We start from the raw sequence: 17,880 nt of genomic DNA, 5'->3' as shown, positions 1-17,880 counted from the left end.
ATAACTGTTAGGCTGGGTTCACACGACCATGTTACGTCCGTAATGGACGGAACGTATTTCGGCCGCAAGTCCCGGACCGAACACAGCGCAGGGAGCCGGGCTCGTAGCATCATAGTTATGTACGATGCTAGGAGTCCCTGGCTCTCCGTGGAACTACTGTCCCGTACTGAAAACATGATTACAGTACGGGACAGTTCTCCCGATGCGAGGCAGGGACTCCTAGCATCGTACATAACTATGATTCTAGGAGCCCGGCTCCCTGCACTGTGTTCGGTCCGGGACTTCCGGCCGAAATACGTTCCGTCCATTACGGACGTAACCTGGTCGTGTGAACCCAGCCTTAGACAAACTAGGTAACAGGGAGGTCACATCATGATCAGTGAGGTTACTGGGACCCTCGAAATACACTAACAGAGAGAGGGTAGGACGACGATGACGAGGAGGTGGTGGTGTGTGAGTGGGAGATACTAAATGTTTAGTTGGTAAGGTATTAGGAGATCCAGGAGAAGGCCAAGGGACTAGAGAATTTGTATCAGGAGGGTGTGGTCGAAGGTGGTGGATAGGTCTAGAAGGAAGAGCACAGATTAATGTAGAAGCAGAGGACAGGTCTAGAAGGAGGATCACAGAGTAATGTGGAAGGAAGAGTACACTTCACATTTTACAGAAGTTTGTGTGTAAGATGTGGCAGCTAAGGGACTGTTCACATCATCGTTGTCCTCCCATTGAGGGGTTCCGTCTGAGGTTTCCGTCGGGGTAACCCCTCAACGGAAAGGCAAACGAAAACCTAAGCTTCCGTTTCCCTCACCGTTGAGATCAATGGTGACGGAAATTTAGCTAATGGTTTCCATAAGTCACCGTTGTGACAGGGTTCCGTTGTTCTTGACGGAACCAATAGCACAGTCGACTGCTCTTTTGATTCCATCAAAACGACGGAACCCTGTCACAACGGTGGCAGACGGAAAGCATTAGCTGAGGTTTCCGTTTTTGCCTTTCCGCTGAGGGGTTAACCCGACGGAAACCTCAGACGGAACCCCTCAGCAGAACACAGATGGTGATGTGAACGCAGCCTAAGTGATAAGATAATGCAGAGATCCTGCACACACGGCACAATACATGGTGCTTCCTCACACTACACTGCCGGGACCTTCCGTCCGTACACTCTTCACTGCCGGGACCTTCCGTCCGTACACTCTTCACTGCCGGGACCTTCCGTCCGTACACTCTTCACTGCCGGGACCTTCCGTCCGTACACTCTTCACTGCCGGGACCTTCCGTCCGTACACTCTTCACTGCCGGGACCTTACATGAACCGCGGTTGGTGTCTGCCTTGCAGATGTGAATAAAGTGTTAGTTCAGGGTACAGTGAAGTACAATTATTATCTGGTGAAACAATCTACAAGGAATAGGGGAATACTGTAATAAATTAAGAATTTTAGATGACTCTGAAGTAGGGATGCATTGAAACTTCGATACTGTGCACCCCCAAAAGGTTCGATACTGTTATTTCATGTATTTTGATACTAAGCTTTGCGGCCGCACAGCTTAGCATTGGAACACATGAATGTATGAGAGCGGGGCTGCGGCTGTGTAATACGGCCTTTGCGCCGCTCCTGAGTCCTGACAAGTGCGCGCCGTCAGGATAATGAGATGCGGCCAGCGCTGCACTAATGAGCGGCGGCACTCAGGACTGAACATGGCGGGCGCACTACAAAACACCCCCATGTTCTGTCTTCAGTGCCTGAACCGCCGCTCATTAGTGCAGCGCCGGCCGCATCACTTCATGCTGACCGCGCACACACTTATTGTCAGGAGCAGGGCAATGGCTGTATTACACAGCCGCAGACCCGCTCTATAATGGCGGAGATCAGAGAAACCTCTCATCTCCGCCGCTATTCTGAATGCTGCGATCAAAGCTAAACGCATCATTCAGGAGGAAAATGAGAAGGGGGGGTGCCCCTTGAATCGCGTCACAGGGAATCCCTGGGAAGCAATCGAGGGACATACCATATATGGGCAGACAGCCCAGGATCCATTGAAGGACCCCAGGGCTGCCTTACCATATTTCCTGTTGTTAGGGCAACTTAGTACACAGGCAGTTGTTAGGACATACCTAACAGTATATAGATATATGCTAGTGCATTACTATCGGTATATAGATATACGCCAGTACATTAAAGTTTAAAAATAAAGTAAAAACATACAGTAATATTAAGCCCTTAACGACCGGAGTATAGTGTTTTTACGTCGGCCGTTCAGGGTAGTTCTTCTGAAGCACCGCCTTTTCATGTCGGCACTTAAGAAGAACTTTCCCTGCATCGTGCAGGGATCTCCTGAAGCTCGTGCTGTTGCTAACAGCCTCGGGCTTCAGGGCAACGATCGAAGAACACTAGCAGTATTTAATCATATTTAAACCCTCAGATGCGGCGCTAAATAGCAAGCACCGCATCTGAGTGATTTTAGAGGGAGGGAGCTCCGTCTTTCATCCCACTGGCATCCCCGGGGGTGCTGATGGGTTCTATGGCAGCCTGGGGGCCTAACAAAGGCCCCCAGGTCTGCCTTTAGTGATTGCCTGTTCGGCTATGCCAGAGGCATGACCTAACAGGTGCCTGTCAGTTTTACACTGACCGGCAATTATACACTGCAATACTTAATTATTATAGTGTATTATAATAGCGATCAAAAGCTTGCATAGTAAAGTCCCCCAGTAGGACTAAAAATAAAGTTAAAAAAAAGTTAACGTTTGAAATAAATAAATAAATTTCCCAAGTAAAAAAAATAAAACCCCCCCCACTGTTTCCCCTTACAAAATATTATGAAAAAAAGTAAAAAATTACTCATATTTGGTATCGCCGCGTCCGTAACGAACCCGACTATAAAACGATTACATTATTTAACCCGCACGATGAACGCCGTAAAAATATAATAACAAACAACGCCAGAATTGCTGTTTTCTGTTCATCCGGCCTTCAAAAGAATTTTATAAAAAGTGATGAAACCGTCGCATCTACTCCAAAATGGTACCAATAAAAACTACAAGTCGTTCCGCAAAACAAAAGCCCTCATACAGCGGCATCGGTCAAAAAATAAAAAAGTTATGGCTCTTAAAAGATGGCGACACAAAAGCAAATAATTTAGAAAAAAAAATGTGTTTTTACTGTGTAAAAGTAGGAAAACATAAAGCAATCCATATAAATTTGGTATCGCCGCAATCGTAATGATCCGCTGAATAAAGTTATTATGTTATTTATACCACGCGGTAAATGGCGTAAAATTAAGATGCAAAAAAAATGGCGAGATTTCTGGTTTTTTTTCAGTACCCCACTAAAAAAGTTAATCAATAAATTATATGTACCCCAAAATGGTGCTATTATAAGACTTGTCCCGCAAAAGTCCTTATACAGCTATGTCGACACAAAAATAAAAAAAGTTATAGATCTTTGTATGCGACGATGGAAAAACTTACAAAATTCAACGGTCATTAAGGTTTAAAATACCTTCAGTATTAAGGGGTTAAATAAAAAAAAAAATACACATTCTGTACAATAAACATTAAATAAGTCTCAATACATAAAATATACACATATTCTGTATTGGCGCGGCCGTAATAACCCGCACAACTATTTTTTTGCATCATTTTATGATGTGTACGCTGTAAAAAAATTAAATAAAAACTGCTTTCTATCACTTATTGTGAGGCACGTGATGCGATGAATTTAACCTCCATGTGCCTCACATTAATAGTAATTAACCCCATCATGTACTTTACACATTAACCCATTATGACTGAGAAACATGATGGGGTTAATTACTATTAATGTGAGGCACGTGGAGGTTAAATTAATCATCGCACCTCGCGCCTCACATCAGAAAATGGAAGAACTTTTTTTTTATTACTGTTTAAAGAGGCTCTGTCACCAGATTTTGCAACCCCTATCTGCTATTGCAGCAGATCGGCGCTGCAATGGAGATAAGAGTAACGTTTTTGTTTTTTTTAAACGAGCATTTTTGGCCAAGTTATGACCATTTTTATATTTTATGTAAATGAGGCTTTCTAAAGTACAACTGGGCGTGTTTAAGGTTAAAGTACAACTGGGCGTGTATTGTGTTCGTTACATCTGGGCGTGTTTACTTCTTTTACTAGCTGGGCGTTGTTAATAGAAGTATCATCCACTTCTCTTCACAACGCCCAGCTTCTGGCAGTGCAGACACAGCGTGTTCTCGAGAGATCACGCTGTGACGTCACTCACAGGTCCTGCATCGTGTCAGACGAGCGAGGACACATCGGCACCAGAGGCTACAGTTGATTCTGAAGCAGCATCAGCGTTTGCAGGTAAGTAGCTACATCGACTTACCTGCAAACGCCGATGCTGCTTCAGAATCAAATCTAGCCTCTGGTGCCGATGTGTCCTCGCTCGTCCGACACGATGCAGGACCTGGGGCAGGAAGTGAGTGACGTCACAGCGTGATCTCTCGAGAACACGCTGTGTCTGCACTGCCAGAAGCTGGGCGTTGTGAAGAGAAGTGGATGATACTTCTCGTCAGAACGCCCAGCTAGTAAAAGAAGTAAACACGCCCAGATGTAACACACATAATACACGCCCAGTTGTACTTTTACTTTAAACACGCCCAGTTGTACTTTAGAAAGCCTCATTTACATAAATATAAAAACGGTCATAACTTGGCCAAAAATGCTCATTTTTAAAAAAAAAAAAAAACTTCACTCTTATCTCCATTGCAGCGCCGATCTGCTGCAATAGGAGATAGGGGTTGCAAAATCTGGTGACAGAGCCTCTTTAAGTATCGTTTTGGTATCGAAATTGCAATACTACACAAAGTATCGGTATCGGAGTCCAAATTCTGGTATCGTGACATCCCTACTCTGAAGTAACTTCTAATATCTGTAATAACTTATTAGAGGTGTATTAATTCATAAAGGCATCTGTCACATTGAACACCAGTCTGATCTGTTGGCAGCAGATTATATAGCAGGAGCAATGTGGAAGAAAAAGATGATCCAGCGCTGATGGTAGTTTAAAAGGGAAATGAGAGTCCCATGTTTATTGAAGAAAAATCTTAAAATCGAAAGGGAGACGCAGTCCCAAGGTGCAAGTAGTCAGGGTGTATACCCAAGCCTACGCGTTTCGAACGCGATCTGCGTTCTTAATCATGGCAGGAAAGATAATGACCGTGTGTCTGAGACTTCCCTATATGCTAAGTTGTCAGCTGTTGAAGCCGCTATGCAAATGTCAGTAATTAGAGAAATTCATCAATTGAGGAGTGGCTAACGGACACCGGGTAGGTAAGTTGGAAACGCGTAGGCTTGGGTATACACCCTGACTACTTGCACCTTGGGACTGCGTCTCCCTTTCGATTTGAAGATTTTTCTTCAATAAACATGGGACTCTCATTTCCCTTTTAAACTACCATCTGCGCTGGATCATCTTTTTCTTCCACATTGCTGTTCCATACCGCGGGCTGTCGTGGGGATCCGAGTGACGCTGCTGGAGACACATACCGGTGAGCTGGAGGTTCTCTCCCTGTTTCTATTACTAACATTACGGCATATCCTCCGTGCACATCGGCTAGCAGTTTGCCTATATACTCGTGTTATATTGATTTCAACGTTATTTCAATCTGAAGCCAGGAGCAACTTGGAATATCCTCATTTGTGTTCCCGGATAACTTCTAAACGAGTGCAACAGCTAATATTCCCAAGGCATACATATATTGCATGTATCTATTTGATGCAATTAACAAATATGTTGCTTTTTCATGTGTTATTTTTAACTAAGATTTGAAGAACGTTATTATTTCTGTTTATGTATTATTACTATTTTCAATTTATTGCTATTGTATAGAAGACATTACAATCATAAATATGTCGTTCTCCCAAATGCCTCAGCGCTCAAGAGCAGAAATGGCGGCCCTAGTATTCGGAGACTTAGATTATTCTGATTTATCTAATCCATCTTTACATAATAAATTTAAAGAATTGGAAAAACTATCAGCCACCGAAACCAAAGTATGGTGGGATCTAACCACTCTTCAAAATTACATCTCCAAAAACATGATCCCAAGGAGTCTAAGATTAAGAAAAACGCCAACTCATAATTACTCGGATGAATTTTCAATGGAATGGAACAACATTCTGACTGACTGTTCAATTAACCTTATGCGGCTGATTACCAAGCAAGAGAACATCAAACTAATAGAACTACAAACGGATATTAGTAAAATAAGGGATGAGATCAATCTATCCTCCAGCTCACCAGACTTCACAATGCTGCAAAAGCGAACTAACGATCACCTGGAGCAATTGGAAAAATCCATTGCAGAAACTAAGAAAACAAAGTTTCAGAGGGATAACCAGGATTACAGCAATAATGAAGTCTATACGTGGCACAACGCTAATCATAATAAATACAAGACCAAATCCATCTTGAGGAATAGACGTTCTCCACAAATATTTTTCCAATTCTCACAAAGTCAGTTTCAGTTCCACTGAACCTGAAACCACAGACGGGGCAGAGGAGGAATCGGATACCGATATGTCCAGAAACAATCAACGATCAAGATCCAATTACAACAGCACACGAGATGTTTCAAAAAACGGGGGAGGAGGGGGGTAGAAAGCACAAATCAAGCTGGCATCATATTGCCCCGCAAACTGAGGAACCAGAGGTATTAAGAACCCTAGATGTAGTTAATCTTTCATCAATGTCACTCAGAAAATCTCAGATTAGGGTTCTCTCACTGGGACTAAATTTTGTACCAAATCAAAATTTTGATTTATTCAATACCTTGCTTGATATAAACAAGTTCGTACGAAACCTTACCATCAAAAGGCATTTTCTTACTTCTGAAGAATCTCCTGCAATTCCACCACGAGAAACATCGCTAACATCCCCAGCGGTCAATGCATACAAGACACTGTTGTTCCAAGAACAAACTACATTGCTACATCTGGAAGATCTAGCTGGACAATATACCAACCAATCTCCCCTATTGACATCCAAATTTGAAGTCAAGAATCCAGGATTCTATCCCACTCAGTCCCGCACCGAGTCAATGGACACATTTCAGCAGATCATGGAACGAGAGCTGTATAAAATCCAAGAATCAGCCAAAATTGATAAATTCTCACACTATCGGAGAAACAAGCAATAAGATTACTACGGGACAATCCAGACATAGTCAGTCGCATGGCAGACAAAGGAGGTAGCATCACGGTTATGGATAAAGATGTTTACATCAGTCAAATCATGATACTATTAAATGATACAGATACATACACCAGATTATACCAGAATCCAACCAAGAATTTTTATACCATCTTGAAAAAAAATATTAGATAAAGGTTTAAATCTGGGCATATTTTCAGATAAAGAATTTAAATATTTATTGGTAGAACATCCGATCGTTCCCATCCTTCATGCACTCCCAAAGACACACAAGGGCATGAATCCTCCCCCCATGCGACCAATTGTCTCCGGCATAGGTTCTCTGACTGAGAGGATATCTGAATGGTTGGATACATTTCTCCAGCCTCTTGTCACCAGAGTACCAGGGCATCTCAAGGACACCAAAGATGTCCTTGAGGCCTTTCACAACAAAATATGGCACCGTGACTATACGTGGCTTACTTGCGATGTTGTCGCCCTTTACACCAGTATCCCACATGATATTGCTCTTGAGGCCCTCACGTATCATCTCCACAAATACAGTGGATATGATCAGGACATGCAAACATTTTTGATAGAGATAACTCATTTCCTTATGATGCACAACTACTTCAATTTTGCAGGAAATTTTTATTTACAAAAACGAGGAGTATCTATGGGGGCTAAGTTCTCCCCCTCCATAGCCAATCTCACCATGGCATATTGGGATGAGCATTTTATATACTCTTTAGCCAACCCATGTTCACATTTCATCCATTGGTATGGCAGATACATTGATGATCTCCTATTCATTTGGGAGGGAGATGTATCTGCCATACCGTTGTTCATATCATTTATGAATAATAATGATTCTAACCTCAGATTTACCCACAATCATAATTCAACATGTATCAATTTTCTAGATCTGAGTCTGATCTGCAAGATTGGAGATATTATTCGCTCTGATATCTATTGCAAACCGATATCAGGCAATACTATATTGCATGCAACTAGTTGTCATCCTATCCACACTATTTCTGCAATCCCTATAGGTGAGCTGACACGCGCTAAACTTAACTGTAGCTCCCATACAGGATATGTTAAAGAGGAATCTGCTATCTATCGAAGATTAAGAGCCAGAGGATATAAAGATTGGACTTTAGCAAGGGCCAAAAATATAGTTGGAACTAAAAATAGAGATTCCCTTATATTTAACGATAGAACCGGAATCACTCCAATAAAAAGCTATAGTACCCCAACTCTTGTATTACAATATAGCAAGCAGTTTGACACAATCAAAAATATGGTGTTAAAATACATCCCCCTGCTATATGAAGTTTCCAAACTAGAGAAGCTCCTGAAAGACGGCTGCAGAGTGGTGTCCCGTAGGGCACAAACTTTGGGTAATATACTGTCCCCATCACTTTTGCCAATCAACAATCCCAAGCCTACTTGGTTGACACACAAGGGGTTCTATAAATGTGGTGTCAGCCCCTGCAAAGTCTGCACATATGTCAAAATAAACAAACAATATTCAAATTCTACAGAAACTACCAGCTTTGCAGTTAAATCTTATATGAATTGCAATAGCGACTACGTAGTTTACATCATTGAATGTACAGTGTGCAGACTCAAATATGTAGGTTGCACTACGAGGAAATTTAAAACTCGCATTTTGGAACATCTCAGCTATATTAGAAATCCATCCATCACCAATATTTCAAATGCAGCCAGACATTTCGTTACTTGCCATAACAGAAATGTCAGCTCATTTTGTACCTATGCTATAGAGAAAGTAGGGGGGACAATGAGAGGAGGAGATTTGAAACATCGTTTGCTCACGAGGGAGGCATTCTGGATTTACAATCTTGAAACTCGTTTTCCCCAGGGACTCAATCTCAAGAAGGAACTCATGTTCCATTATTGAATGTTGAGATATTCGCATCAATTTTGCACTCCAGATTGAAGAACTCACATATTTACATTGACTAAATAATCGGCAATATAAACAAATAATAATCAAGTACAATAACAACTTCTTGCTAAGTAATACTATATTTTCTATAAAATAAGTTCTGTGCAATCTGGTACTGCAAATTCCATCAATTGTACAACTAGTTTTGTCGCTGGAAACCAAATAGTTCTACCAAAAATCCAAGGGCAACAAGCGCATATACATTATGACAACGTCAATTACCAGCAACCATTTAACAATATGTTGCACGGTTCATTGGGGCATATTTGACACTCACATTTTGTCGCTTGATGGCCTTGGTTTGGTCACGGTGTGTCCTTCTGCTCGGCGGGGTTTTTCATCTTTCCAGCTCTCTCTCGGGATTTGCGCTTTTTGCTTAATCACATTTTGTCCTGTTCAGAATACCACAGTATACCTAAGATCAATAGTATCAAATTATATATTGGATGGATTTCATACATATATATGACATAATAATTCTCAAGCTAAAATTAGTACACTTTGTCCTTATGCCAGGTCATTTCTAAAGAAGAAAATCTTTTTCTTAGATTTTCCTCAAAATATGAAACAAATGGCTTCACCAACCAAGCTTACTCTCAGTATGTTTGGCAGTACACGAATAAAGGTGAACTTCAAATTAATATTATTTGATTACATACGTTTAACTGCAGTACTTATTATAGTCATTAATTTATTAAATGTTCTTTTTGAAGACCCAATTCATACCAATTATTACGATGCGTCAATACCTTTTCCTTACATGAAGCTTGCATTAGTTATATACCCTATATTGTAGCAAATGAACAAAGGGGAATTTAGGTTAATATGCATCATTTGGCCATACATGGTCAACTATAGTACAAATCATGTCGACGAACCTATTAAATGTTCTACTTTGAAGATCAAATTTACATCAATTATTATGATACATTATTATCTTTCCCTACATGAAGCTTACATTGGTTAACAGTTTGATTATACACTTGAGTAAGTAATCCTTGAGTATATATGTATAATTACAGTACAACCATATTGATGAACTTATTAAATGTTCTATTCTTCTATTTTTTAACTGATAATACGTTTCTGTATAAATATGTATAGCAAACAACTTTAAATGATTTAAATAGATTATTTTACACATTTTTCTGCGAGTTTTTTTTTCACAATAAAACACATTCCATTTCTAGATATCGAAAGACTGAATTCACACCTACTATTATGATGCGTTAACATCTATCTCTACAAGAAACTCACATCTTATATGGACTCGAGGTGTTTTAATATCATTATTAGCATATGTTGCTCATACCAATACCCACATCTGTTGTTTATACACGGAAGCTGCTCTATATGGTATCAACATGTTCCCAATGCACAAATAAATTAATGTTCTTGATCTTACATATCCCTTTTAAGCTTGGGTCTAGCAATAGTTCCCTAATTAATAAGATACTTCTTTAGTTCTGAGACATGATTTACCATTTATTTGGGAAATAAACAACCATTGGATCTTTATAATAAGACAAATATCAAATATAATAACATCAAATACATATATAAGAATAAGTTATACTGACAGGATAACAAATACCATAAAAAATAAATATTTATCACTTTGCTCGGGAAGATGGATAATCACACCATTTAAATACGACATAATGTCAATAAATTCAATTTATAACTAATTGATTGATTCTGATACATACAAATTTCAAAATTATAGTTTCTAAACAATCAATACTTTGTTATATATATATATATATATATATATAATTTCTTTTTTCTTCAATCTTTTTTAATTCTCTTTCATGTAAATGCTTTTAATGTTTTGATACGACACCATGTTATGTTTGTTTTTTATGTATGCACGAGTATCATTATGGCCGTGTGTCTCAATCTTTCCCGTACGCGCTTCTCAATGATAACCGGGTCTGTCTATTAATAATAGTATTGAAGTTGTACTTGTATATTATAACTTTGAATTATCTTCGAGCAACATCATGTATAAAATGTACATACAATATCATTATGTTAAACTCCTGCTATTCCAACTTACCTACCCGGTGTCCGTTAGCCACTCCTCAATTGATGAATTTCTCTAATTACTGACATTTGCATAGCGGCTTCAACAGCTGACAACTTAGCATATAGGGAAGTCTCAGACACACGGTCATTATCTTTCCTGCCATGATTAAGAACGCAGATCGCGTAGGCTTGGGTATACACCCTGACTACTTGCACCTTGGGACTGCGTCTCCCTTTCGATTTTAAGATTTTTCTTCAATAAACATGGGACTCTCATTTCCCTTTTAAACTACCATCAGCGCTGGATCATCTTTTTCTTCCACATTGCTGTTCCATACCGCGGGCCGTCGCGGGGATCCGAGTGACGCTGCTGGAGACGCAGACCGGTGAGCTGGAGGTTCTCTCCCTGTTTCTATATAGCAGGAGGACCTGAGCAGATAGTGTCTCTCCATTCACTTCTATAGGAGTTACAAAAACCTCCTAAGGGCCAGTTCACACAGAGTTTTTTTACGTGGAAACCGCGCCAAAAAATGGCCGAAAATGCCTCCCATTGATTTCAATGGGAATGGGAGGCGGATGCTTTTTTTTTTATCGCGAGCGGAAAAACAGTCTCGTGGTAAAAAGAAGAGTCATGCCCTATCTTTGGCTATTTACGCCTCTGACCTCCCTTTGACATCAATGGGAGGCAGAGAAAGCGTATTTTGCGGCGTTTTTGCCCGTGGCACTCAATGGGCGCGAGCGACAAATGACGCGAAAATCGCGGCAAACGGCGTGCAGGCAGAGGAAAATCTGCCTCAAAATTCCAAACAGAATTTTGAGGCAGAATTTTCCTCCTGCAAAAAACTCTGTGTGAACTCAGCCTAACAAGGCCACCCAGAGGTGGAGCCGCATCTATCAGACATTCCTGGCATATCCTGGGGAGAAATGTCCGTGTTGGGAATACCCCTTTATTCCATGTGGTGACGGCTCTGAGAAGATGTTTCTCTCAATGATGAATAAGTGAGGTTCTGTATGTCACACATGATGATGTCCCCTGTATGATTTCCATCTTCTCCTTTCTTCATAAAGACGTCTACAGTACTAGATCCTCCAGATCCTCCAGTTTTCTCATCTTCTCCTCCACAACGTTCCTTCTCCTGAATGACCCACCAAGGATGGACAAGGACAGGAATGAGATGAGCAGAAGAATATTAGACTTCACCTTGGAGATCATCTACCTGTTGAGCGGAAAGGTAAACTTTTCTACATTATAGAACAAGTCACACATAGGGAAGGGACAATACATAATAGGAAGTAATAGGAAGAATCCAGTGTCCTGTATAACAGCGTCCAGACCTTCCAAGTGACGTCAAGAAGCTGAAGATCAGCCACCAATATGGTCCGTTATGTGTCATGTCACCAATGCAGCAATAGTACTGTTGTAGAGCAATGAGAATGACCAGGAACCAGGAGGATCAGGATGACCTCTATATAGAAACATAGAAGATGACGGCAGGAGGAGAGCACATGGTCCATCTAGACACCACAATATTATTTCTTTTTTCGTTTTGGCCTCGTTCTATTTTCTCAATGTCTTTTTGTTGGTGAGGTCTCCAGTATTACAGATGTGGGGTCACGAGCTCTATACAGCGGGGTCACAATCTCCCTCTTTCTACTGAGGGGGGGGGGAATACTGTATTCAGTTCTCTAATTGTCTCTCTCCATACACAGGAGTACACAATAGTGAAGAAGACATCGTGTGACTGTACGACTCCCATCATCCATGAGTCAGGAGGATGGAGCAGTAGTCAGAGCCCCATCACAGAGCCTCCCCCTCACTCCCGGATAAATGAGAAGATCTTAGAACTGATCTGCAAGATGACTGAGCTGCTGACTGGAGAGGTGACACTGCTGGGAAATTCTATAGTAACGGCACTGGAGGTGTCTGGGTGATGACTGTATCATTGTGTGTGTCAGGTTCCTATAAGGAGTCAGGATGTGGCTGTCTATTTCTCCATGGAGGAGTGGGAGTTTCTAGAAGGACACAAGGATCTGTACGAGGAGGTCATGATGGAGAACGATTGGCCGCGCACATCACAAGGTCAGAAGAGACGGATATATATATAATATATATATTGTTCAAGCCCTAATACCATCGTGTGGAGAATATACACACGTGGTTCCTGAGCTCCGATCACACGTTCCTTGCTTTGCTGCAGTGCTGCACTAGGGTATGTTCTTAAATTCTAAGTTCAAATAGAAACATAACCACTGTCCATATGTCCTATAATGATATATTAATGGCAGAGAGGGGGTCCCCGGCTCGGTACCACACTCATTTAGTCAGATCCTTGAAAAACAGTAAAATAGTTTGCTCTTTCCCTACATTCGGTTAGACATCGCTTTTATTCTTCATGGTTGTAGCCGTGTTCTCTGGTTTTCTGCAGGACGAGCTGTAGATTTTTAACAATCATATACAATGAATTTTTGTGTAGCATCAATTTATGTGATTTTGTTTTTTTACGTGAATATAGGAAATAAGCAATTTTCAGCTTCGTTTTTGAAATAATTTTTTTGTACTGTTCACGTATTACACTAAATAACCTAGTAAATTAATTCTTCGGGCTATTTCGGTCATGTGGATACCTAATATGTGTAGGATTTTTTATTGGTATTTACAACAAAATGTATTTTATACTAAATAATCACTTTTTTGTATTTCTTTTTGAAGACTTTTTATTAATGTTTTATTTCCATTTTTAAAATTATATAAAGGGATTACTATTTTACAATGTTTTTAATACTTATAATGTATTTGCATACTCCTGTATGCTAATACATTCTCTTCTGTGGCACTAAGACATCACATAGGTGTGTCGTACCGTGGGCTTACAGAACAGACAGCCCTGGGGTCCTTTCTAAGTCACCACTGCTGACTGCAGAGGGTTCCCCCAGTCTCAGATCACATCATCAGAAAACCCAGAGGCAAGATCGAAGAGAGGAGACCCTGTTGATCATGCCGCGGACGTGAACCGAAGCAATTAAAGCCATACGATCCCTTCCATACTCAAGAGGCTTCTCTAAGAACAGGAGGTGTTATTTACTAGGCAAGAGATGTTACTAAGAGCTCATTAGCCTTTTCTACATCGACGCCAAAAGATAAAGACTTTGGACCTGCATCTCCCACCGTTAAAAGTCAGTGGGCGATCTTTAGCCCCTTGGCTGCCTGTCAGCGATGCAGCATTTAAGGGATTAAACTGTGGAAATTGGATGTTTCTCCAGTATCCATTGCAGCAGGAGCCTGGCTGTCAATCACAGCCGAGCTCCCATGGTGATCACCATCACGTACATTGCAATGCAGCAAGCTGACCCTTTCCATGACGTGCCTGTACATGATAATGCAAGAAGGGGTTCCATTTTGTGCAGGGAGACACAAGCCGTTCTCCCTGCAGTAACACTACTGTCCCAGCTGTACTCAGGATAAACAGTATTGTACTTTTCCCCCTGCCGTGCGCAGTTCAGGATAAGCAGTGAGAGGGTCAAAGGAAAGGTGTCGTTAAAAAAAATATTATTTTATTTTAATATATAAAAATTTTTTTTTTTTTGTTTTTTTTTTTACATTGCATTTTTATTTTATTAACACTTTTTATTTTTATTTTTATGGGGGCTGCCATTTTTCATTGCTTCTGTGTATGTCTCTTCACGACACATAAACAGGTGCAATTCGACAATTACAGGGAATAGGAGATAGGGTCGGCTCCCGTCCCTAGCTCTAAGCTTCTGCGATTCTAACTTTGAACTGCGCATACTCTGTGAGATGCGCAGTTCACAGAAACCAGCGTAGAAGCCGGTTTGTACGGGGAAAGCTGGTGCCATCTTGTTGAAGCCCGGCAGCATAGCGGGTAAGGTGTGCATGCATGCAGTGTGTGTGTGTGTGTGTGTGTGTGTATGGTGTGTGCAGGGTGCTTGTGGGGGGGGGAGAGTAGTGTGGTGGATTGCGGGGGTGTTTGTGTGTGTGTCTGTATGTGGGGGTGTTTGCGGTGGTGTGTTTTTTTCGGAGGGTGGTGCTTGTGGGGTTGTGTAGTGGTTTGCGGGGGAGTGTGTGTGTGCATGGGTGGGATTTGGGTGCGTGTGTGTGGGGGCGTATGTGGAGCCTCTACATGTGTGGAAGAGGTTTGTGGGGGGAGCTCCATGATGCGCCAGAATTATTAATAACTTTAATATTTGTGGCTCATCTCTAGTTCCTGTGGGCCACGATAGAAACTTCAGTTCATTGACCTAATATTTTTATAGTGGCGCAGGGGAGAAGACCGAAATAGCTATAGGTGAGTAGAAGTATTTATATTTTTCATATTCCTAACTCTTTTTTTTGTTTTTTTTTGTTTTGTAGGTTCCATTGGACTACGTCGTAGATTCGGTGGACTACTGCGATGATCTATTTTTTTTAAATGTTTAACGAGGATTGTGTGGGGGTGTTTTTATTTCTACAAAAATCTTTTCTTATGTCAATGTATTCTTTTAATTCTTTATTAGCACCTTGATAATGGCAGTTGTCTGACATCGTCCATTACTATGGCGGGGCTTATTTTTTTTTATCAGCCAGATACAACATAGCAGCAGCAGGCTAGCATTACCACTGTTTTTGGCCCTTCCCAGGCTCATAATACCAGCCTGCGGCCGTCCCAGTGCTTATCCATCACGACAGGTGGTCCGGTACTGGATTGTACCCGGCTGTTCCCGGCACCCCTGGTGGCTGTGAGTACCGGGGCAATAATGGCGGATTAGAGCGAGCCTTTTTACTGGCTAGCACTAACTCCCCGCGTTAGTAATGGGCATCGTCAAACAGACAACTGCCATTAATAAGGCGCTAATGAAGTATTAAAAAAACACAGAAATAAAAACTCCCCCATACAATCCTTGCTAACCATTTTATTAAAAAAAAAAAAAAAAAAGATCGCAGTAGTCCAACAAATCTACGACGTAGTCCAATAGGTCCAGCGGAACCTGCAAAGAAAATAAAGTTAGGCCTCAAACAAACTTCAGTGAAAAATGCTTTAGTGTGCTATCCATTTTTTATTTCTATGGGGCCATGCACAGTTCTGTTTTTTTTTTTTTTTAATGTAACCGTGTGGCCGTTCTGACAAAAATAGAACAGTCTCGCCCATTCCATTCATTTGGTCCGTTGAAACAACGCACCGCACACGGAAGCTATGTGTGAACGTGTCGAATACACTATAGTTTCTTGTAAAATGGTTTTTAAAATTCAGGGATTTTGCAGATTTTTTTGCGGGGTGTTTTTTGGGCTTCGTTAGGACTCCAAAGAATTGATCCGACACTTTTTTATGCAACGCATTTTTAAAAAATGTAGCGTTTTTTTGTCACTTTTTTTTTTTTGACGCAGTTTGTGTGCGCTTTTTGCATGTTTTTGGCGCATAATTGGTACTCCCAATAACTATGGGAACGTTTTACGTTCAGAAGAATTGACTCGACACTTCTTTATTTACGCAACGCGTTTTCTAAAAATGCTTGCTCAAAAAAGCGCATTGTATGTGCTATCTCTTTTATGTAAATGAAAAGCGTAATCAAGCGTTCTTTGACGCTTTTTTCAGCATGTAAAATGTGCCAAAAACCGCATCAAATACACGCCGTGTGAACCTGTAAACTGAAAAGTCATTCACTACAGGGTGTCGTGGAAGTCAATGGCTCAAAATATATTAGACTGAAATTTAGACGAGTCCAACAGACTCTCAGGGGAGGCTCCATTATTCAGCATCCTAATCAGGATATTTCACACCGATATATATCGAGAGAGGAGAAGAAAACACACAGACGCTGCTGATATGCTTAAAATACTCCTCTGGAGGTTTATTTCCAAACTCAAACTATAATACTATCATTCAGAAGGGGTGTAGGCTTGAGGTTAACCAATCAGAGACAATGTGACAATTCTTATTCAGCCAATTACAGACATACGATGCATTCCAGATACATCATTATAATTCTTCACACAACAGGTTTGCAGGTGGCCTTATCTCTCTTGGCAAGAATGTTCCTGTAAGATGGGGGAGGCATTCCCACAAGCATATTTGCCACCCTCCCATCTCACTCCCTGTGCCTTCTCGGCAAGCTTCGTATGGGAGCCAAGGTCAAAGATAAAACATACGAAATCAACATTACTTGCGTTAAAGGAACAATGTCTTTCTTATTCACTACAAAAGAACCAAGATGGGAACTCCAGACAAGATGGCTGCTGCACGAAACTAAATCATTTAAACATTATCATCACTTTCACATAATACATATCTTAGTAATTCGGCATCCTGCTTGATAATTCATAATGTAATTTCATACAGAGAATATAAGCAAATAAACCATCCTTCACAAGGGTCTTCCCTCTTGACTTTCATTACTCTTAGGCTGGGTTCACACGATCATGTTACGTCCGTAATGGACGGAACGTTTTTCGGCCGGAAGTCCCGGACCAAACACAGTGCAGGGAGCCAGGCTCCTAGCATCATAATTATGTACGATGCTAGGAGTCCCTGCCTCCGTGTAACTACTGTCCCGTACTGAAAACATGATTATAGTACGGGACAGTTCTCCCGATGCGAGGCAGGGACTCCTAGCATCGTACATAACTATGATGTAGGAGCCCGGCTCCCTGCACTGTGTTCGGTTCGGGACTTCCGGCCGAAATACGTTCCGTCCATTACGGAGGTAACATGGTCGTGTGAACCC

General features: G+C 41.1%; 1 protein-coding gene across 1 annotated transcript in view; it reads left to right on the top strand.

Annotated features, from left to right (window-relative positions):
- Positions 1-17,880, top strand: part of LOC142663055 (uncharacterized) — a 70,259-nt gene that overhangs the window by 32,282 nt on the left and 20,097 nt on the right. The window contains exons 2-4 of the mRNA XM_075841391.1: positions 12,232-12,395; positions 12,874-13,044; positions 13,120-13,243. Of these exons, the coding sequence (XP_075697506.1) occupies positions 12,318-12,395; positions 12,874-13,044; positions 13,120-13,243 (373 nt within the window). The 5' untranslated portion in view covers positions 12,232-12,317. The remainder of the gene's footprint in view (positions 1-12,231; positions 12,396-12,873; positions 13,045-13,119; positions 13,244-17,880) is intronic.

The sequence above is a fragment of the Rhinoderma darwinii genome, chromosome 1 (assembly GCF_050947455.1).
Source record: "Rhinoderma darwinii isolate aRhiDar2 chromosome 1, aRhiDar2.hap1, whole genome shotgun sequence".
Taxonomy (NCBI): Eukaryota; Metazoa; Chordata; class Amphibia; order Anura; family Rhinodermatidae; genus Rhinoderma; species Rhinoderma darwinii.
Note: the sequence above shows the minus strand (reverse complement) of the source record. Positions and strands in the feature narration are given on the sequence as shown.